The sequence below is a fragment of the Dermacentor silvarum genome, chromosome 2, assembly GCF_013339745.2.
Source record: "Dermacentor silvarum isolate Dsil-2018 chromosome 2, BIME_Dsil_1.4, whole genome shotgun sequence".
Classification (NCBI taxonomy): domain Eukaryota; kingdom Metazoa; phylum Arthropoda; class Arachnida; order Ixodida; family Ixodidae; genus Dermacentor; species Dermacentor silvarum.
In genome coordinates this window covers 245,795,912-245,819,887 of record NC_051155.1, presented here as the reverse complement: position 1 = coordinate 245,819,887, position 23,976 = coordinate 245,795,912, and the positions used below count along the sequence as shown (strand labels likewise).

At 44.8% G+C, this 23,976-nt stretch overlaps 1 protein-coding gene across 1 annotated transcript in view; it reads right to left on the bottom strand.

The window, feature by feature from the left end:
• Nucleotides 1–674: 674 nt before the first annotated feature.
• The window catches only part of LOC119443034 (FERM, ARHGEF and pleckstrin domain-containing protein 2-like), a 128,821-nt gene continuing 105,519 nt past the window's right edge, over nucleotides 675–23,976 (bottom strand). Inside the window, exons 20-24 of the mRNA XM_037708160.2 lie at nucleotides 19,061–19,161; nucleotides 17,415–17,566; nucleotides 6,925–7,032; nucleotides 5,419–5,564; nucleotides 675–3,195 (exon numbers count right to left, since the gene is read on the bottom strand). Coding sequence (XP_037564088.1) covers nucleotides 3,153–3,195; nucleotides 5,419–5,564; nucleotides 6,925–7,032; nucleotides 17,415–17,566; nucleotides 19,061–19,161 — 550 coding nt within the window. The 3' untranslated portion in view covers nucleotides 675–3,152. The remainder of the gene's footprint in view (nucleotides 3,196–5,418; nucleotides 5,565–6,924; nucleotides 7,033–17,414; nucleotides 17,567–19,060; nucleotides 19,162–23,976) is intronic.

Here is a 23,976-nt window from a genome sequence, read left to right as displayed (position 1 = left end):
GGAAGAATGTCGGTCGGTGACGATCCCAAGCCTGGATGACCTTCCACATCCACAGATGATGACCACGTCAAGAGAGTTCGAACTGCGATTCGTGTAAATCGTCATTCGACTGTTCGAGAAGTCGCTGACGAAGTGGGTATCAGCGTAGGATCATGTCATGAAATTTTGAGTGACAAACTTGGGATGCGTCGTGCCAGTGTAAAATTCGTGCCGCGTTTGTTGACTGATGAACAGAAGCAGACCCGTATTGAAATCAGCCAGGAACTGCTCGCCGCTGCCAATGACAGATGAAAACTTTCTTAAGAACATCATAACAGGCAATGAGACATGGGTTTATGGCTATGATGTTGAAACGAAAGTGCAGTGATTGCAGCGGGTGGCCAAAGGTTCCCCTTGTCCAAAAAAACGTCCAACTAGCCCACATGAGTCGGTCAAAAATGAAGCGGATGTTGGTTGTGTTGTGCAAAGGCATTGTCCATCAGGAATTTGTGCCGCATGGTCAGACCGTAAACAAAGAAGTTTACCAGGGAATCCTAGCACGTTTGAGAAATTCTGTGCGTAGTAAGAGGCCTGAATTGTGGGAAAATCAGGCTTGGATGTTGCATCATGACAATGCCCCGGTTCACGCGTCGCTCCTTGTCCACAGCTACATGGCGAAACATGAAAGTGTTGAAAACTACTTTGAAAGGACGTCGTTTCCAAACCGCAGAGGAGATCCAGGACAATGCGAGAAGAGACCTGCGTGGCATTCCAGAAAGTGCGTTCCAGGAGGCTTTCCAAAAATTGAAGAAAAGATGGGAAGAGTGCATTGCCAGTAGACGGGAATATTTTAAAGGGGACAGCACTTAAAATGTTGCACCATAAACAGTAAAGGTGTGATAACAAAAGTTCGGTTTCTTTTTGAACGCACCTCATATTAATGAGAAGAAAAGAAATAGAGGGGCATCATGATGCTTATTAGTCATATCATAGGAAGCTAACAAATACCCTAAGGACAGGATATATATATAGAAGAGAGAGAGGTGAAGGAGGAGGAGCGGTGGTAGTTGTTGGCAGAGACGACCCCTTGAAATAAACTTCTGACTGCGCCATTGTGCACATGGATCCAATCTCTGCTGCTACGGCTGTCAGTCTAGCCTAAGTGTGTGATCTCGCGCTTGATTGCCAAGTCTATGAGTACAAACACTGATGGTGAGCTTCCCGTGGCGATTTGCCACCAGCCACTCTGCCAGCTGCTGGCAAATTTTTGGCACAGCCACATTGCTTAGGCTGCTAGGCTTAACCAGCACCTCATCATTAGGAGTCTGAAACCAAAGTAGCGATTTTAGGTGGTGGTGCGGCAAGGAAACCCGAATAATTGCACGGGTTTGAAAAATCAGACATCCAAAAGGCATGTGCGAACAAAAATTTGCTTTTCTATAACTGATGCCATGTTGAATTCCATATTTCCTGTTTCATTATAGCAAGAGAATACTCCATTGAACTAAAACATGATCAACCAAAATTTCAATTTACTTCGTTATTATGCAATAATTTGTTAATCAAGGCTCAACTGCATTTTTACAAACTATGCACTGCATAAACTGAATAAAATGCCTGTTTGACACGCAGAATAAACATTGCAGCAGCAGAAACTTTGCAAAGAGCACAACAGCACATCAAAAACAATGGTCAGATCAACTTTGTTTAGAATGAAAGATATATACTTATACAGGGAAGGGCCACACAAGTTAGAAACAATTGTAGACAATAGAGAAAGCCAGGGAGTACAGATTCGACAGCAAGGCAAAAGAATTAATTCCCCCAAACAGCAGCCAAGAATGAGGCAAATTAAAATCACATGCTTGCCTGAGCTTTCAGCTAAATAAGATGCATTTGTGTTTTTCATATACAAGTGACAAATATGAGTATAAAAACATAATGTTACTGCAAAGCATCCTTAATTCCTGCTAAGGATTTTCTTAACCACAATGACAGCAACGAACACGAGTGGTGATAACAAAACTGTTCGAACAGGCTTTATAAAAATAAAATTGGTAAGAGAATGTCATCACTCATTTGCCAAAAAAAAAAAAAAAATGCTCTGGGAGCTAATGTGCCTCTGCTGGAATGCTTTCCAAGAGCCTTAGTATGGAACATCCTCCCTCTTGAGGATGTTCCATACTAAGGAGAATGAGAAAGTTACATACCAACAACAGCTGTACACTGTGGGCTGGAATATATTCATGATGGATTGGCCAACAGCCCAGAGATATGTGCCCAATGCAATCTTTCAGGTGCTTTAGCACTCCAATGCTTGTCAAAAACTTGTCAGAACAGTTTCTGAACCTTGCAAGGTCTTACCAAGATTGACGTAAAATGAAATCCAATGCATGCACACAATTTTAGTTCTTATTTTCATTTTATGACACCGAGAAACAAGCTCTAAAGGATAAAGAAAGCAGGACAGCCACTGAGCATAGCCAATGTCAGTAGAATGATTGATGAAGTTTCTAGAGTACCTAGCACCATGTTTCAGTACCCTGCAGTGTTGTCACTTTGGAGACATTGTGAGAACACCTTGCATTAGCACCATACTGACCATCAGTTAAACACTGGAACGCACCTTTTCAGTGATTGATCAGGGATCAAAAAACTCCATGCACATAAAACAAGAGGCACTGAACCACCATTCTTTAACAACCAACTCGCTCAATGCGGTTTAAAATGCAAGCATGCCTCAGAGTGGAGCTGGCCTACTGCCTCAATGCCAAAATGGTGAAGCAATGATGGCAACATTAGTTCCTCGCATCTACATACTGCTGCAAAAAGCAGGAAGCATAGCAATGATGTCAGGGCACAGGTTTTTCTGTACTAAACCGAGTCATGCTACATTTTAAGTCTGGGCTTCAGAGTGCTTTTTGGAGCTCAAGCCAGGAACACTATGTCCAGGCAACACGCCATAGTATATTTGAAGTGAATTAGTTGCACAGGATCAGAGGTTTTTCTTCCTCTGATGCTATGCGTTTAATTAATTTTAAGTAGCATGTACCAACTAGCCCAACAACAAGTCATACTAAGGTATACACCATAGTATGTTTGCATTAATGTCTTGCGTTGTTCCCAGGATGCCTGAGCAGCTAACATATACTGTTCTTCAGGTGCTTGCAAATTCAGGCTTTCTTGACGGCTGCACTGCTGATAACGTGCATCCACCTATAAGCAGATACAAAATGACAGTTAGCCAGTGCAGCCATCCCAATCAAGTCACAGCCCAACCTAGTCCCAGTTAGAATAATGCCCCAAAGGAATGTATCCCACAAAACACTAATTACACAAATGAACCTCATATTAAAACACTCAAATTATTACACTTATATGGCATCCCTGAGTGTAAGACCGAAACAAACTTTGAGTGGCGTATGATGAGCATAATCTGAGAAGCAACAAATGGACTGGAATGCTGCAAATGCAGAACTGGCTAAATCTTTGTCATCCATGCCATCACCATAAGAACCCAAGCCTGAATTCAGAAAATCCAGGCATGGGGTGACTATTCAACAAAGACTAAACTTGTGGACTAACTTTTTTTTTTTTTTTTTAAGTCCAGGTGTTGCATGCATGGTAAATGGTAGCCATAGATGTCTAAACGGTATCCATCTCAGGGAGGAGAATCACACTGTTTCTCTCCCCTCTGATAGCAGCAGCAAAGCCCCTCCCGCTCTGCTTAAACCTCTGTCAAAAAAGATGTCATAGCTTGCGAGGAGGAAGATCATGAGCTGGTGCAAAGGCAAATGTGACATGGGAGTGCTGAATTGGACCCCAGAGTAAAATCTTCACAAATGCCTGCAGTGGTCAGGTGTGCACGTGAGGACAAATAAGCGTGGCAGTGAGAATGCAAATGTAGGAGCAAAGAGCATCTTCACTCATGCAGGTCAAGGCATCCGTACTTCTTAAGCAGCACAACAACAGTTCTGTTGGCTAACTTGTAGTGAAGTGGTGTTTAGCAAAACATTAAGAGAAGGCGCCTCTGAAATGCAAGTGTGAGGCCTACAATGTTTACAGCGTGGCGAGATATTTTTAAATGACTAAGCATGGGAATACATGCTCATGGTGATTCTGCGACTGCTGTGCTGGGCACTGATAATTAAGGAAAGTTTAATGAAAACAAAGCATTTCAAGCATGAAGATGACTCTGTTCATTGAAGTCTCAAGACTAATTCCCATTTACTCTGCAGCTGAAAGGAGTAAGCCAGGTGCTCAAGTTTGGTGCATTGCATTCTATTTTGCAGGTTTCAAACAGTCATGCAGATCTTGTGACAATGACTGCTTGGTTCATCAAAGCTGAAGGAAAAATTATGCCACATGGGGAAAATATAATATGCAGTTTATGTGGAGGTGTCCTAATATGTCAAAAAGATTTAAAACTAGCTTCAACTGCGTGAAGTTGTCACCACACTGGCACTACCATAAATAGTGGAATGCCTTTTCTAGTGTTAGTTTTTAGATAAGCTAAGAGATTATGCCGCCAACAATGTTCATAAACACAAGAGGCTTTTCAAAGTTGTATATTTCTGGATGTGTCCATAATGCAGCAATAAAGTAAAATAGGTAATTATCAGAATATTGAACCTTTCAGAAAGAACTTGTGGCAATGGATAGTGCACCACTGTACAAGCATGCTTGCAACCATGAGAAAATTGACACTGCAAGCTTTCTTTGCATGCTTGCAACAGTCCAAGTAATAGTGAGCAATACAAACAGATGAAATGCTCCATACATGTGCTCCCAATTGACTTTTGAGAGGTGATGCCACACAATTTCTTTTTTTAATCGCACGAGACAATTTCAGCAGTGCATTTGTGATAACCTATTCATCCAAAGATACATCTCCCATGAACACAAGGCTTATTCTAAACCAGATTTGCAGCTCTCCTCATCTAAACTTTAGCAGGGCACAAAGAACCTAATATGTTGCTCTGGCAGCTTTTAATATAATTCTGGTAATTAAATAGCTAGATGCCCTTCCTTCACACACCTACACATAAAACTAGATGAAGAGAACTGTCAAAGCATTCCCTGAATAGGCCAAAGGTTCACTGAAAGTATAGTAGTATTTATTGTATTTACAGAGACCACAAAAGGAAGGTGCAGAGAAAAAGCCACGGGCATTGTAACTTTCTCACTGTCCAGTGGACATCTGAATTGTCCTTTGTCATGGAAGAAATACAGGGTAAAGGAATAGAGAAAGAGGACAGGAAAGTTAATAGTAATAATTTTAAAAAATGTCGCAAAGAAAATAGGCTGCATATTACTGAGAAATAGAGAGCTTTGGACCAACTGGTCTACACCATGACAGTTAGAATTGAGACATTTGCAGAACTTGTCTGAAATATTTTTAGTTCTGAAAACTGTCAACAGAGGGCACGTGGAACTCACCTCTGATAAGCGTACTCGCTCTCAGCACGAAAGAAGTAGACGTGGCTGCGGTACTGCAGCTTGAAGACATGCTGCTTACCCATCTGGTCACCAGGCTGTGCCACTGTGTAGCCCAGCAGTGGAAGGCTCGCCAGGGGCACAGATTCCTGCCAGAAGCATCGAGTTTCATCATTAACCTCTTCTGACCTGAACTTCTTGGCTAAAGTAAAATGCTTGAATTGCACTTGTTAATCAAACAAGAAAGCTGGAGTGGTTGGTCACATGTACAGTGAAACATCATTTACTGGTGCCAAATTTATATCGGATGAAGCACGATACACACAGGAAAAATCTCAAACTTCCATCTGCTTTCATGCCATTTACTGCCTTGCTGTGAAACCAGTGCGCTTGTTACAAAATAATGGCATGAGTCAAGTGCAAAAAGTTCTATAACATACTTGTTTCCTCGAAGCATATGTATTTTCACATGGAAAGTGCACCAACTCGCACCTTTGGTAGGCTTGTAAGACAGAGAGCACTATTTCTACAGCTCTGCCCTGATAGTTGTACCGAATGTTTTTTTTGTTTTTTTTCTAGCTCCGCCACAACAGCAATGGAGCCTCTTGTGCAGAAGGATATCAATGCAGCAAGAAAATACCGAGGAAAAAAAAAACAAAACATCAAGAACAGCAATGAGTGTGCTTAAGTTACAGTAGCAGCGCCCTGCTAGGTCTTTTTTAATGCGTTGGTTCAGTGGAGATTTTATGCTACATAGAAGCTGGTTTTTTGTTGCTGTTTTTTTCTCCAATTTCAGTATTTGTCAACATTTCACAAATTCCTTCTTCTGTCATAGCCTGAACAGACGAACACGCCACGCTGTTTATGGAAGGCTTCATGCCTACTACATGAAGCCTTCCTACATGAAGCCGGACATTTTTTGTTCTCTTGTTGGCTCAGGAGACATTTCATGCTACATAGAAACTGGTTCTCCATTGTCAGTTTCTTCCAATTCATAATTCATCAAGTATTCATCAAGTATCTTTGCCTGCAAAGTGTGAATGAACCTGTCACACTGGTTCGCCAGGGCCGTGACACTTGCTCCACCTGCAAACTTACAAGGTTTTTGTGCATTTAGATTAATTTTCCTGAGATAGAACAACAGGTACGCAATGGTATTATTTCCACGATTTTCCCACGGAGAAACAGGGAGTGCACTGAAAACACTAAACGGGTATATTCGAGAGTGGAAGGGGCAGTGCGAGAGTGGGTGCCCGAGTTATCTCGGGAGTGGCAGTCATTGAGTTAATCACAACAAAGAAAAATATGGAAGGGTGTAGATGTCCTAGTGCCTGGTTAGGCAACATGGCAAGAGCTATGCAAATGCAATGCTTTCAACTAAATTTACCTAGGTAAATGTTTGGGCTTGCCACTGTCCCACATTTAAAAGCGACATGCAGTAATGACAAAGTCTACACTTTCGGCATTTTCCCTCTGACAGTTGTCAAATTCTGTATGACAGGCTCGAACCTGAAAGGACTTGTAGAAGAAGAGGCAGAAGTTGCTGAACACCACCCACAGTTTCTGCCATCCACTGCTGTTCTTGAACTTGCGCAGCAGGTAGCCACTGAGGTAGTGCTGCACAAGAACACATCCAGAGGGGCATCAATCTTTCATAACAGTGGCAAAACAATAGTGCTAATCTGATACCTATACCCAAAGGCACCCACAAGAAATAAAAACTGTAATGATGCAGACAACATACTAATTGGTATAAAAAGCTTATGAGCAGGCTGTTTTACTAGCATTTCATGTCAGCTTTGAAATGCTTCTAGTGACAACTTTAAGTGAAGAACACAGCTGCGTCAAGCTTAAAAATACGTGCAGCATTCATGATTACATTTTTGCAACCAATAAACATGATTTGTTGAACGAATACAATAATTAGCTCCGATACCGCTTGTGAAGTAGAACTGCCTTTTTGTATATTGTATGTGCTTTATTGTTCAAATTCTTAAGTATATGTTTTCAACAGACCATTACTGTGGTATTGCAGGATGGGATGTGTGTGGTTTATATTGCGTGCTGGAAAAGGCAAGAAGGAATTGTTGTTGGCCGCTTGCGTCATTGACAAAGTTTGCAGCTGGAAAATATTGTTGGATGGGGCAATAAAAACAGGGCCAATAGAAATGACGCTGCATGTAGTAGTCATATATGCGTGTGACAGTGAGATGACCAGAGGTACGTTGTCATGAAGCTGCCTGAGAACTGTGTAACGCAGTGGGACTGGAACGAGCAGGGCCGTCGAGGCAAACGTGGCAGTATAAAGTTCCATCGTGAAGTATGAACATTTGAAGTGATGCATCTGCGCTTCGAGTGCTAAAATGGTCGATGATAGAGCGTAACGCAGGGTCACGGTGGTGTTCCTTGTGAATGTTAAGCAGGTCCAATTATGAAAAAAAAAAAAAAAAAGACGCTTTGGTAACCAAAAACATGTACTCCTGCATGTGCAATGCCCAACGACCAAGCTGACAGTGGGATCCTTCAGTGAAGTGAGCCAACATAGAGCGTGATGATCGGTGACCACTGAAAACGTCCACCGAACATATACGGGCGAAAAATCATTACCGCACGAACAAGTGCAAGACACTCGTGCTTGGTGATCAAGTAATTGCACTCTGGTGAAGAGAGCAGTCGGCCGGCATAAGCTACAGTAAAAGCTCGTTAATTCGAATTTCGCGGGGACGCCCAAATGAGTTCGAATTAAACCGAAGTTCGAACTAACGAAATTCATTGAAAAAACAGCAGGAATTGAGACCGGGTTGTTGGAAAATCAATCAAAATATTTACTTGCGAAAATAATCCGTGATCACTGTCTGTTTCTCTTCTTTGAATGCGATCGCTATAGCCTTGTTTTCCAACGCGCGAACGTGGCAGAAAGCATCCTCTGCGTCTTCCTCGAAGCTGAAGAATAGACGCGCGACACGCATAGCCTCCATTAGTTCCAAAGCTGAGGGCCGCATGGGTGCATCATCCTCTTCGTCATCCGCACCTACATCGACGACGGGCGCTTCTCCACCAGTCACCTGCGCGATGATATCATCATCGGTGATTGTGCCGCAGACCGCTGCACAGCAATCTGCATCGACGTAGTCGTCGAAGGTCACGTCCTCCAGCGCATCCCGCAATCCGGCAGGAATGACCACGGCCTCGCGCTCGTCGGGCTCGCAAGCTGTGCCCTCATTGGTCACACAAAAGCCACTGTGGCGGAAGCAATTGGCAACAGTTGTTGCCGTGACCTGATCCCAGGAACGCACCAACATATGCAAGGCCGTGAGCAGCGTCACATCGTAGCGACACGGCACCGAACGACTTCGTAGCTCTGACGTACACGAGGCCTAGCGACTGAATGTGCGGCACAAAAAGGACACGGAGACTACGCAGACACGCCCGGCATGAACCACCACACGATGCGAAGAGCGAGCGCAATGACGACAGTGACGCCGCTGCGCTCGCGCCATCTATCGTTGAGCCATAGAGAAAGAAATTTCTTTCTCTATGGTTGAGCCTTGAAAGCTTGCGGCGGCAGTATAAAATACCACCACGCAGCGGCGCGCAGTTCGAATTATCGATAGAGGAGCCGATGCGCGCGTGAACTAACGAGTTGGTTAACCCATAGACGCCTATATATTGTGGCCGGACCATGACCATCAGTTCGAATTAACCCGAAAGTTCGAATTAATGAGGTGCGAATTAACGAGCTTTCACTGTATTACACAGGCCACAGGCCTGATCACATTGATGCTGTGCAAGGACAGTGTTCATGCCTCGGGCACTGGTGTCCGTGCAAACTTCTGTTGGAGCAGATGGGTCAAAATCCAATAATATCGGGGATGTCATAAGCAGATTTATTAGAGTAGAAAAGGCAGTAATTTGTTCAGGGCCACATGAGAAAACAGCATCCTTCTTCAGAAGGTCGGTGAGGGGATGAGCGATGTTCGCAAAATTTTCAACTAAGTGACGGAAGCAGGCACAAAAGTCAAGAAAACAGTGAACGTCTTTAGCTGAGCAATGTACACGAACTCCCTTACTGTGCTCAAATTTAGCTGTTTAACATCCCAGTTTCAGTCACCCTTATTATGGGACACCGTGTTACATATACCCTTAGAGTTACACACAAGATTTCATCCAGAAAAAATAAAAGCGTCAACATTTCCATATATGTACAATGATCAATGAGAAAGCTTCTAAACATGGTTAAATTAATATCAACCAATGTGAATGACAGCGCATGTGTGCAAACACTCTTGTAATTAGTGTAAATAACACTGATGCATGTAAGAAAGAAAAGCTTATAGCACCTCCTTAGTAGAACTGCTCTTCCTCAAAACGTTGAAGATTAGCCTTCATCATGAACAGAATGACAAGATGGGATTCCACCATACACTCAATTTCATGCGGTCTACAATGTACTTGCCATGTATAATAAAACCCATTCATACGTTTTCACCGGACCGGGGAAAAAGAACATAACAGCCAGGATAATGCAGCAGTGAGGAAAGCTCTAAAAAATGAACGAAAGAAGTCTAGTTTCAACTTGAAACCATTTATTTCTACAAAGCAGATTTTCAAGGCTTAAAAGAATCGAGAATGGAGGCTTGCCATTTCTTTCACTCGCTGGACAGCCCCACGAGTTGCTCAATCGATTGTTGCTCAAACGACTGTTGCTTTTGTAGTGTCATGGCAGTAGGCGAGTGTTCTTCAAGTACCGTGGATTCTGATGCTTTCCAATCACCCATGGCTTTAGCATATCCGAGCCATCTATATTGCGGCAAAGAAGCACAGTCAACCGGTATTTGCCGCATGTGCCTCCACGGCATGTTTTGCCCTTCAGGCTTAGTGACTTTGACAGCTGCACCCGAACGAAGAGGCTGGTTTTGTCGACATTACATATGTTGCGAGGCTCATACGCCTCAATTATAGAGGAAATTGTGGCTTTATAATCATCTACTGTGTCCAAGTTGACACTTGCTGTTTCTCTGCTGACTGCCCTATAAGCAATGCTGTGCCTCTTTCGGAAATGGTCAATCCAACCATTTGACATCACAAAGTCTACAATGCCCAGCATGTCTGCTATTTCCATGGCCTGCTCACATAAAATGCTGCCGTCGAAGTTTACACCAGCAGCGTGAGCTTGCTTGAACCACGTCAGAAGTGCCTCATCGAGGTTCCAGTACTTGGCGCCATGAGCCAGCTTAGCTTTTCCTCCTAAAAGTGTGGCATTTCCTTCTATCTTGGCCCGCTTCAAGACAATGCTGTTAAGTGCCGAGGGTGGTAGTCCGAGGCCCTTCGCAATGTTGACTTTTCCGCGATGCTTACTTGCTGACTGCGTTGAGTACGTCAAGCCTTTCCTCAAGGGAAAGCGCCTTTCACTTTCGAGACGCTATCAAGAAGGCACGACAAAGATAACGGTTCGAAATTCGGCGGTGCCACAGCATGGCCATCCATGGATGATTATCTAGTGGCTGCCGCTCTCACTCGCGTAACATTCTTAGACATACTTCAGTTCCACAGCTCCGCTCGGAAGCTGGCCAATACGGTGGTCCGGTGAACTAGCGATCGCGTCTTTTTTCACTTCTGCTGCTTCTGGTTTTGCTTCTGCTTTCACTTCTGTAGTCATTTCGGTGGTGCTGTATTGCCTATCGGTATATTGTCGTCACTGTGATATGTAGTGGGTAAGTGCGAGAAGTGAGCAACAGCAAGGAAGCAAGAAAGCGACAACCATCGTGGAAGACGTGGAAGAAGAGGGGGGAGAAGATGACCAGGGTGCGGGAGTAGCGGCCAGTCGAGTTTCTGGCCCAAGGCCGCTCCAGGCTCCCACCTGGGATCGATACGACATCCAACTTTTTTCCTTCGGCAACATCCACTGGAAAAGGAGAGTGCCGGCTTGGTGGGCTAGGCCAGCTGCAGCAAGCGGCGGGATCAGTTTTGAATGAAGAGAGGGGAAAAAGTCACACCCGCAGTGGCAAGATCACCGGGCCGATGGATGCAGGCCCGCCTCGCGCACACTCGCACGTACGCACACGTGCGCTCGCTTTCGCCTCACAGTCGCTGTCAATTCGAGCGCGCCAAGCACGCTGCCGCCGCTTTGCATTCCGTCGCGGCGGAGAAGGTGCTTCTGGTTGCTGCTCGTGCAAAAATGACAAAATCTGGGGCGAAATCTCTAGGTTGTCGGCGGGGAAAATTCGTTATTTCGAGGGGGTCTCCCGCTGCCACTTCATTACGTAGAGGTCTCAAATACATGTGCTTCTATAAAGTAACGGCGGGGAATAGAAAAACTTCGTTATATCCAGGAATTCGTTATATGGAGGTTCGTTATAAGCAGGTTTAACTGTAGTGTATGTAATGCGATCCTGTACAAAGGGCTGGGGGCGAGAGACCGCATTTTCTTAACTTTTGACTCATTGTCAGGATGATCTCGTTCGAGTGCCCGGATAACTGCTCTGGCTTTTGGCTCAAGGTCACTTGAAGGTCGCCGATAATGGGAAATAAAAGCATTTTATGCTTAATACCGCTGCTTCTACAGAAGTGTTCGTCGTCTTTCTAACACATGTGAAAAATAAGCTGCAAGAAAAACAGGAAAACACTGAGTAGGGCAATGTGGCGCTCGATGACGAACGAAGGTCCACAAAAGGAGATTTCAAAAAGGAAGAAGTGAAGCGAGCACGTGGAGACGCCATCTTGGATAAGGGGCGCGCACATGGATGGACGTGGTGGCCGGGGTGCAGCGTTCCAGGACAAGACGGCCAGAGAATGCCACTCTGGGTCCTGCCCCAGTACCTTGGCGATCCAGCGAAATCCCGCCCGAGTACCAGGCTCGGCGAGCAGCTGACCGCTGCCTCCGGAACTACCGCTGGCCCGGACTTACCCGCCAGGTCCGGGTCAGCGTTCATGCCGCTGAACAAGGGCGCGCGAAGGCCGGCTGCAGCCAGTAATCGCCTCGCCTAGGGAACTAAGCTGGGCTGGTGCGCACCAGGAGTGCCAGCACAAGTCTTGCTCTGCCGGAGAGCGACAGCTCCTCAGCCACTGTGCCTTCGTCACGTCAGCCTGGGCATCAGTGACGCCAGACACCAGCAACGACTGACGATGAACGGGTTGCAACGACGGACTACAGATCGGGTGGTGATGACATCCGCGACGCAACAAACCGGTACTGTAAGCGCCTCGACGCTATCATATAAACAATTGCCCCACATACGTTGGGTAAGGCGGAGTGTATAACCGCAATACCTAATTAGGGAGGACGCATTCCGTGTGAAAAAAGTGTTAGATTTTAGCGTGTGTTACTGCTGTTTACACTTGACACTCCATACTGAATGTTGTGTGTGTGCTGCACTTTGTGTTCATGTGTTCATTCGGCCTGCTCAAGCGAACGTAAAAGGCATTGACCTACGTGTGACAACATTGGCGAGCCTGCCAGGATCCCTCTAACTTTGTCATGTGCCTCGGGGTGCCTTGAGTAGCAGAATGAACCTTGAACGACAACTGGGAGTGACGTGGGCATGTCGGTCGAGGCTACAACAGCACTGTATCACGAGGAAAAGAAGTGATTAAGAGAAGAACGTGCAGAGTTGTGAGAGGCTGCGATGGAAGATGAGGAGAGAGCCAAGGCAGCTGAGAAGAGAGCGATAGCAGCGGACGAACATGCGTATAGGAACTTAATGATAAAAAAAGAGTTGACGGAAAAGAAATTGCAGTTGCGCGCGAGTACCAGTGGAGAAGAGGCAGAAGATAGGAGCTCAGATGTTGTACCTTAGAGGATAGCGAAAGTGTGTCCCCAGAAGCTAATCACCCCATTTGACAAAGGCGAGATGACCTTGATGTGTACATACAGCATTTTGAGTTAATCGCAACTGGGTAACGCTGACGGAAGAGTGACTGGGCGACTGGACTGAGCATGTGTCTTGTGGGGGAAGCGTTGGCCGTTTACAGCCAGATGTCAGCGACTGACGCGCTAGAATACGACAAGGTGAAGAAGGCTCTCCTAAAACGCTTCAGACCAACTGCCAGAGGTTTCAGGGATAAATTCCAAAGCTCCAAGCCACAAGAAAATGAGACGAGCCAGCAATTCGCCACTTGAATCTCCAACTATTTTGATCGTTGGTTAGAGATGTCTAACGTAGGGAGAACACTTGAGGACTTGAGGGACAACATGATTGCAGAACATTTCCTAGCACCATGTTACCAGGGAGTCACAGTGTTCCTGAAAGAGTGCAACTTGAAGATGGTGGCTGAGCTATCCGAATACGCCAACTGCTATTTATAGCCCAAGGCCAAAAGAACTTGAGAAAGGGGAAGGAAGAATAGAAGATACCAGAGAAGAGAGAACAGACTCGGAGCACAATCAAATGTTTTCTGTGTGACAGGATAGGGCATTGGGCTATGAATTGTCCCTTGGGTCGCACTCGCAGTTCGACGTTGAAGGGCGACGGGTGCGGACGGCATGGACATACAATAGAAACATGCTGAGCTAAGTCAGAGTATAAGATGGCTTGCATTGTTTCCAGCGAAAGTCAAATTGATGACAGTACGAAGCAAATTGAACAGGAGTCCAGGGACAAGGCAAGCGCTGTCCTGACATCTCTGAGGTCGGAAGCTACGGAAATCTCGATGCCAGTGGTAGTGGGAGTGCTTCAGGGAAGAAAAGTGCCTGTACTAAGAGACACTGGGTCCAACATTGTTTTTGGCCGTGGTGCCGGAAACAGACCTCACCGGTTCAGAAACGCCAGTCCGATTGGTGGATGGGATAGTACGGCGAATGCCGATGGCTCGTGTATTGCTTTTGACACCTTATTACTGCGGATGGATTGAAGCCCGGTATGTCAAAAACCGCTTTACGATGTAATTCTTGGGAATGTCCCAGGAGTCAGAAAAGTGGATGATGCAGATCCCCTTTGGAGTTTCCCCACTTCAAAAATCGCAAGTATGACGGAGCACGAATCCACCAATGTTGTTGGCAAAGACAATGATAAGTTCGGATTTGCATACCGGGAAGCTACTATATTTCTAGCGGAGAAAATCACGAGGAACAAGGGCAGGAAAGATGTTCCTATAAAGAGCACTTCAGGCACTGCCTTGTACATAACCGCGGCGGAAATGGGAAAAAGGCGAGAAGCGGATAGTACTCTGCGATGTTGTTTTGAAATTTTAGGAAAATGGGTTCAGAGTAAGAAGAGCCGGGTCATGCATAAGTTTGAGAAGATTGGAGAATTACTGTACCGAATAGTCAGAACCCACGAAGGAAGAGAAACATGACTGTTAGTAGTGTCATTAAGTTTACGAAGAGCAGTCCTGGATATGGTGCACGACACTATTATGGCTGGCCATCAAGGAGGAAGGAAGACGACCAGCAGAGTATCAGAAAAATTCTTTTAGCCGTGCATGCAAGTTGACATTTAACGATTTGTGCGATCTTGTGACACATGTCAGAGAACCACGCTAAAAAGATTGGTATCAAAGGTACCTCTAGGGACTATGCCTTTTATTGAGCAACCATTTGAAAAGGTTGCAGGAATGGTCATCACAGGATCGGATGCTGAAAGGCTTTTTGAAGCAGAAATATCGATCCCTCAGAATATAAAGATGACAAGCACGGTGTCCGAACGGAGCGCACGTGAGAACAGACAGGCTTGAGAGTTGAAGAATGAACGTGTCATCGCTGCGTCCAACGACTTCGATTAGGTCTTGGCGTGCAGGTCTGGGTCCCGCCCCAGCTCTTGGCGTCACCCAAGTTGTTCCACCCAAAGTCATGTTTTGGTGAGGCACCGGCGTAGAGAGCCAGGACAATCGCAAAGCTCCCCGTCTAGCCACATACACGTTAGAGAAGAAGTGAGAGGTATGTGATTGCGGTCCACGTGAGTGAACGTGCCACGAAGGACATTGAGCAATTGACTATGGTGAATAGGTTCGTTTTGGCTAAGAACACTTGAGAGATGTTTGGGGATAGCATGTTGCTTATGCGAATGCTTGAAGCCTCTTGTAAAAAGGAATCTTCCGCGAGTACTCGCAGAACTCAACAATGCCTTGTGACTGGTGCTGTTGTTGACATTGATGCATTGTTCTGACTTGTCAAAAATGTACGTGATGTGCAGTTAAGTGCGGTAATGTGGAGTGATTCGTGAATTGATACAGGGTGAATTGAAGTGGTGTGGTGCGCGTTGGTGCGGTGAAGTGCAGTGATTTGTGAATGTAGAAATGGCGAAGTGAAGTGATATGCGGTGAAGTAAAGTGCCACTGTAAACCGAAGAGGCGCTGAAGAGTGCGTGAAGTTTTCGCGGGGCGAAAACTCGAAAAATAGGGGGCCATTGTCAGGAGCGACAAGCGCAAGGAAAGGAAGAGGAATACAAAGAGACAATACGAACGAAGGCACACAAGAGGCAATTTCGAAAAGGAAGAAGTGAAGCGAGTGCATGGAGACGCCATCTTGGAGAAGGGGCGCGCGCATGGAAGGACGTGGTGGCCAGGGCACAGCGTTCCGGGAGAAGACGGCCGGAGAACACCACTCTGGGTCCTGCCCCAGCACCTTGGCAATCCAGCGACGTTCCGCCCGACTACCAGGCTCAGCGAGCAGCTGACCGCCGCCTCCGGAACTACAGCTGGTCCGGACCTACCTGCCAGGACATGTCAGCGTTCAGGCCGCTGAACGTGGGCGCGCGAAGGCTGGCTGCAGCCAGTCACCGTCCCACCTAGGGAACTAAGCTGCGCCGGTGCGCGCCAGGTGTGCCAGCCTCCACGAGTCCCGCTCTGCCGCAGCGCAACAGCTCCTCAGCCACTGTGCCTTCGTCACGTTAACCAGGGCATCGGTGACACCGGACACCAGCGATAACTGATGACGACCGGGTTGCGACGCTGGACCACAGCCCAGGTGGTGACGACATCCGCGATGGACATGGCCGGTATTGGAAGTGCCCCGAGGCTATTGTATAAATGATTGCCCCACAGACGTTGGTTAAAGCGGCGTGTGTGACCGCAATACCTAGTTAGGGAGGACACATTCTGTGTGCAATAAGTGTTGAATTTTAGTGTGTTACTGCTGTTTACACTTTACACTCCATATTGAATGAATGTTGTATGTGTGCTGCACCTTGCGTTGACGTGTTCATTCTGCCTGCTCAAGCGAACATACCAGGCGTTGACGTACGCATGACAGGGGGCAAAAACGACCCGTCGCAGCAATCATATGGCAGACGAAGCATCGTGCATGAAGAGAGACGTGACCGCAAGACACAGACAAAGTAAAGTCTCTGTTACTTGAGTGTAGCAAGTTTGTAACAAAACTTGGAGTGTGTAGCTAAACTACATTTACCAACAGACAAATGGTACAGGCCAGCTGGTGCAAACGACACATAGCAGCAGGAGCAGACGACGCACGGCACGTGACGAAAGACGCGGCTGCAGCGCCGGTAGTTCCAGTGACAGCTGCTGCGACCATGCCGACCATTGGGTGTGCATAGAGAGCTGTGAAACTGACATATGTTACAAGAACGTTGCAGCCAGTTCCATAGTCAGGATAGGCCAAGGCTTGTCAAATCAAAATGGCGGTTGGCGCTCGTTGCTCTAGCAGGTTCGGGGTGCCAGATTGAGACGTATCAAACGGGCATGCTTACACAGTTACGATGCAATGGTGGGGTTTTTAATGCATGGGATTCTATGCAAGCCATGCCGGGACTGGGCAAAAATGACGTAGTAGCCGGGAAAATGCAGTACTGGGGAACGTAACAGCAAGGTTCTACTGCAACAAGATATGGATATATAATACGGCAGAAAAGTAGTAACCACCAACATAGGTCCTACTGCTGCCGAATTGCACAATGGTACATGTATCAATCTAAGCAATGACATCTGCATCCTTCACGTGAACAGTAATATGAACCCTTTTCGTGTAAGTGTCACTTGGCTTAATGTGATGCCTTGCACAATGCAAGATGCAGCAGTGGCAGCAATGTACAAGACATGCTCACCAGGAATGCCTGCTGGTACTGGCATCGGCCAATGCTGGTGTTGCGATGCCAGCAGAGGTGCAATGTAGTGGTGGCATGGACTGGGCTCTGTGCCGAATTGGAATGCCGCACACTTTCTGCCCCTGACCTATCTAGCCGCTCATCTGACGAGTCTGCAAGAAATCATGTCATGATGATTACAGGTAACTAGATGAACTGTATAACAAAGGCACTCTGTTCAAAAGTCTGGAATGACAACCCACCCATAAAATACTTAGTTTTGCTCAAAGGTACAGTGAAACCCATTCAGGACCTACACAATGATGACACCTTTTTGTCGAGTCGTGGAAACTGAAACAAAGGTTTTAAAGCTGCAGACCCCATGAACACATCAATAGTTGCCTGCTTATCAGCTTTTTAACTGCATATAAATCTGTCGTCAATTTGATGCAGGTCTTCCATGGTCAGGCTACCCTGACAGGTGGTGAGTCATGCGGTAAGTAATGATTATCATTTCTAACTACAGCCCAAATCATAAGAAATCAAGGCACTAGTGCAAAAAGCAAATATTTATATAAGTGCATTACATAGTTTTCTTCAACATGCCACTTATGTTAAGCAAGCAGCGGTAGTTGTATTGGCAATGCATGCCTCAACCTTTTTTCATTGAATCACACTGTGACTGAAGTCCATGAATGAGGAGGTTGCATACATTTCTGCATGCATGGAAGGATTAATGCCAATGACAATAAGGTGTTGCTGGTGAAAGCTTATTTTTGTGAATGATCCTAATGCGCACCTTAGTATTATTAAACTTTTTAAAGAAAAAATATATATATTAGAAGAAAGTAAATAAGTGCAGAACAGCTTTCGATTTTACTACCAACTCCTGTATTATCGAGGGCACCCAAGTTTGCAGGAACAAATTTTCAATTAAAGGAGTAATGACAAAAAAGCTTTGTCTTGTTTCTATTTATTCATATTAGATAGCTGTCAACCCAGTATTTACAGTACGAAGCCTCAATTCTTCGACAAGACATTACATTACTTTTTAATGCGACCAGTTCAAAACGCATGCAAAGTGCAGTGACACTTCGGATGTGAAAAACGAGACTACTTGTATCATTGAAATCTGATGTGGCAGTCTGGTGGCATCAGACACCACTGATACATACACACTCACAAACATAAAGACTGTGCTGCCAAAAGCAAAGTCCTTCTAGCACTGGGACAAAAGGGGAGACTGGGTACCCCCCCCCCCCCCCCGCGTTCTAAGAAATGCGTACACTTGGATAAACCAAAAGCTTTCAGTGACAAGGTTATTGGCATTCAACTACAGAATTGGGCTGACTGGCATGATCTTGAGTTGTTTGTGATACCACACCACCTCCGTTTTTGGTGACGTGGTCTCACAAACAAACACCTTCGCTTTTTCACATCCAAAGCCGTGCTTGCACTTGGTGCAAGTTTTAAAATGGTAACATTAATTAAAAGAAAACGTAATTATTTATTTGTTGTGCACCGAAAGAACTAAGGCTTCATACTGTCATTATGGAGTAGACAGCTACCTGAAGCAGCCGAAAAAGCTGACACAAAATTTTTGTGTTAGTACTCCTTTAAGAATTTATTGCCCCACTATTCCTGCTCATGACAACGATGATGCTTACGGCAGGATTTGAGGCTTGTGTAGTAGAGGCCTTTGTGGTCTCGGGCCATCTCAATGCAGTCACACAGGTCATGTATCCATCGCTGTCGTTCCTCCTCTGACCTGCAGTAGTGACTTAGGTTGAGCTGTGGTTACTGGACTAATTTTTCTTATCAACCTTTACTTTGCAGTAGCATGAGGTGAGGCCACTCCTGTAACACCTTCCTTCTGTTTATACATTTTTCAATTAACTGGTATGTCAAGCCATGCAGTGATGTACCGTCACCAGGTTTTTATGCATGCTTTAATTTCTGTCAATGAAGCATTGCTGCATCTCCAGTGTGCTTCTGTCTTCCTATCTTTCTCCTCTACGACTTATTTGTTATTTTCAAGAAATTGGAACGAGAAGTGGGCCTTAATTAACATAAGGGAAAAACAAATTACAGCAATATAGAATATTGTTACGTAGGAAGACGCAGACGAAAAGCTATATACAAGTATATTTACACGGAAATGCGCCGCACTTGGCCAAGAGGCAACAGCCCGCACTAGCCTCTAATCTTCGTCGTCGTCTTCACACTGCTCGCCTCTTCGTCAAGGCAAATACTGTTCCGTAGCACTATGAGATCATATGTCTCATCTATGTTTGTCCTTTGTATTTCTTAGGCACTGTTCTTGATGATCATGAATAACCAACTAGCCTAAATTGCAGCTCTAGTAGAATATTAAGCAGCTTTAGAATATTACTGAGGTTCATTGAAAAGTAAGCACACTAACAGTAAGAGGTAGCATCAGATACATTGAATATTCATAGCAAAGGTGTTAGGATGGAGCTAGTAAAGGTGGTTCCAATTATCAGTATTATGCGGCATAAATGAATAAACCTGGTTTTGTGTACCTAAGAGGGGATTCTATTTTGTGCTAATGCAAGGTAGATAAACAAGCTCAGTCCCTCTGCTTTTTCTTTACCCCCAAAATCTCTCGTCACTTATTTTGCCTTTTCTCAAGCTGTCATGAATATAATAAGAGGGGTGAAGATTTTCTTTCTTGCATTAAAATAAGCACATAAGAAAATTTCAAGCCTAAACTTAAGGTTCCTGGGGAACCAACACTCTATCGGCCTTCTGAAGTGCCTAGGTACCCTTCCTTTCCCTATCAGGTCCTGTATGTGCACTCAATGAAGTAATCAAATCAGTACATTTATGGTATGTTATACCCGTGCCACGTGACATTAAATGTTGCAAGGATAACAGCTGCAGTGAATGCATTAAGTTGGTTTTCCAATCGTAATTTCATAAAAAGATATTACTTAGCACACGAAAGTGCATGAAATGCCAATAAAGACATTATGTTGCATTACTTCAGTTTACTTCAGAAATATAATTTTTATGTGCTACTGTAACTGCTAATATTGGGAGCAAAAGTATGCATTTGACGACCAAAGAAGGTTGGAGAACACACTGTGCCGCAAGTATGGCCATGTGACACCGCACAAATAGCATTAAAGTTTAATTCATTAAGCAGTTAATGCCATTTTTTGTAGCCATGTGCCATGGGTATTATATAAAAATTAGAACAAAAATAATGCAGATATTACTGAATCACTTGAACACAGAACAATCACGCAGTACGGAATTAGTGCCACTAGGTGTCAACTTGCTAGCTATACAGTGGAACATACACATTTCTTGAAGTTGTAGTTGAAATAGTAGGGAAACCTTAGCTAGTTGGTGGGAAGTCATACTTGCCAAACAGCAGCTTTAACACAGCCTGGAAACTCCATTCACGGAAAATTTTGTTCAACTGAGGTTTCCGTGTTTTATTAGCGAGACTAATTCTGCATGCTCCCTTATGTCTTGTTGTTTACCACTTTGCGAGAGATCATATTTAAGATTTTTCTAGTGTTTATGACTCAGCATGTTAGCTTTAATCCTAAATTTGGCAACGGAATCTCCCAGAGTTGTTTTCTTTCCTTTAACAAGATTCATAGATGCCATATGCACATTAACAGCGTGTATAAGCTACAAAAATAATACAGTAAAAGAGTCATTCAGACTTGCCGTACTTTCCCTTTTTTAATATTGTATGGGATAAACAGCCACTGATTCACCGATAGTTGGTGGCACAACTGTTAAGACAATACCCGTAAATGCAGAGCACCACTAATGCAAAGCTGCATTGCAAAGCTTGCACCTATAAAGGTGCATACCAAAAGGACAACTGGTAACCAGGTGACACATGAGCAAACACTCCAGAAGCACTCTCGCTTTGTAAGGTGCACAGCGAGGCAATTCACATCAGGGATGCATCTCACTGCAAGGTGCCTTGATGATTATGTCGCTGTTTACAAGAAATAGTGCAGAGGTACATGTCTTCATGACTAAGCTACCAGAGCAATTCAAAAAGTTGCGATGGGCAATGGTATCTTACAACTGTGTCATAAATAGTGATAAACTGCAGACATACACACAGGCCAAGTTTACACCCAGGCCCCTTTAAGACTTACAACTACAGTAAGCTGTATTCTTCAAGTGGTGGCAAGTGCAATTTGCTCGTTCACCCCAGCGCAGCGTTTTTCCAAGCATCAAAAATGCTGCGTTCACTCTGGAAGCAATAGTTATCATTATATTTTCAAACATTGTTCTCTCTTCTGCATGTAGTCACTGGCCTTCAGAGGTGTCACGGTACATTTTCACAATCTTCTGTGAGCTAAAGAGTAGGGGTGTGCGAATACCGAATAGTAGATTTCAAATTAAATATTCAATTGAGTCAAGAAAAAAAAAAGTGCATATTGAATATCAGAAAATTTATCACAAAGGTTATCGCTTACAAATTTTGGCAAGAAAATATGACGCTCGGGAGTCTCCTAGCATTGCATAACATGAATGTAGCAAGCTACCAGCAACTTAGATACATAGAAATCAAGATATACAGTATGGTCGACACTTATTAAAGGAGACTCTAAAGCAGTATGACAGCATTGATTACAGCTCAGTTCTAGAATATGAAGATCTGGAAGATATTTTTTTTATCATTAAGTTGTCTCTTGAATAGAATAAAGTGCATTTTTCCCTCGGAAGCTAAAGAATTAGTGATCTTATGTTGTACTGAATACCAATGACGTCCTGAGTTTAATAGTGAACCTGTGTTTTATGGCAAACTTTTATGGCATATAAAGCATTGATTTTCAGTTTTTCTCCAAAATACAGGAGGGCTTTGTAAGGCCATTGTAAGGCGAGTTATTGTAAGGCCATTCTGCGCAACAGAAGAAAGTGCAGACCGCACGTCAAGTGCCGCATAGCCATTAGAGAGTCTTAGCTTGTCTGGTATTCGGGTAAACGCAGGTGGACTGGGCATTGGGGCGGAGACTTAAACGAGAGCGGCCTTCATGGTGTATCAACCTGGTGTATCAACCTGGTGGCGCAGAGCTCAAACAGACAAAAACAGCTGATATTTCAGTAACCAAGTGTATTCTACTTTGGTGCTGGTGTAAACGTTCGGCACCAACATGATTACGCCACTGCCGAAAATACCAATGAGCTCTCTATTGTTGGTGCTGTGCGGGTCAACCGCGATCGGCGTAGACGGTAAGGAGCCGGTACCTTTTCATTGTCAAGTTCAACAGACTCAAATCAGGAGGGTTGCGACAATTTCACGCTAGAATAGCTCACCCGATTGACGTCATGCACGCCCGCAATGTAGATGGTAACGGGGCAGCTGAAAACTCAGGTGAGCGGTGCCGCTGCGATCGGTAGCGATGCACATTTTGAAAACCTTATAATAAATTACACAGTTTACTCGGAGCACTTAATTGTGTCACTTATAGATCAGGAAGATCTACCCTAAAGACTCAGTACGTTTGTACAAAATCATCAAAAGCGTTTCAGGGTCCCTTTAAGTTCGTCGCAGCGTATGTATCCAACATGATAAGCGTGCCTTTCGGCAGCTAATCAGCCCAATCTTCGCACATGCTTTCGCACTTTCCAAAATACGTACTGCTCTTGTTGTTCCCTTTATCCATGTTGCATTATAGTTTCGAACGTTCCTGTCGACCTGGAAGAACCTTGCTCCGACAGAGGTGGTCCCAGCAGACGTGGCGCCATTCTGCTAATTGCGGTGTTCGGGCCCACTGTGTGCGATCCCTGTATCGGGCTGATGTTGGGGAGTGCATGGAGTAGGGCAGATCGAAGTGCTCGCAGACACAAATTATGCGACCGTGTCAGCTGCGGCAGCCCATCCGTGGTGCGCTCAGCGCTCCTTTTGCACCGAAAATAACGAAATGAGGCGCTTGCTTGAGAGGCATTAAGCATGAGGTGCTCCACGGTACATGCGACATGTGGCACCATGCAGGTCAAACCAAACATACTGACTATTTTAAAAATCGAATAGTAGACATTCAATTCGCAAACTGAATTATTCGAACGTTCACTATTCGATTCGATTCGGCAATATTCGAGTATTTGCACACCCCTACAACAGAGCACTTGCCTGTCTGCTGTCACGCGCACTAAAAGTGACACTAGAGTGCTATGTGACACTGAAAATGATAGACTTCAAGCCCATGCAGTCCTTTTCTTTTTTTATCCTTGAAAGATTGCAGAAATGACAACTTGGCACTAGCTGGGTACAAATTACCCTATTTTTGCTTAAATATAGCAGGATATAGCAGGATGGCCCACTTGGCACAGCACAATCACATAACTGCAACCGACACAAGTATATGCATGAACATGCATGAAGAATGCAAATGAGTGTGGCTTGTTATTGACACACCATGCAACATCCATGAAATATCTGTAAAAAAATGCCACTGGACATACATTATGAGGTTCAATAAACAGACTAATGCCTCTCAGAAAAAAGTTGAACCCGTTTATAACGAACTAGATAGTTCCACGAAACGTGGTCATTATACAGTAGTTCGCTATATGGACTCGC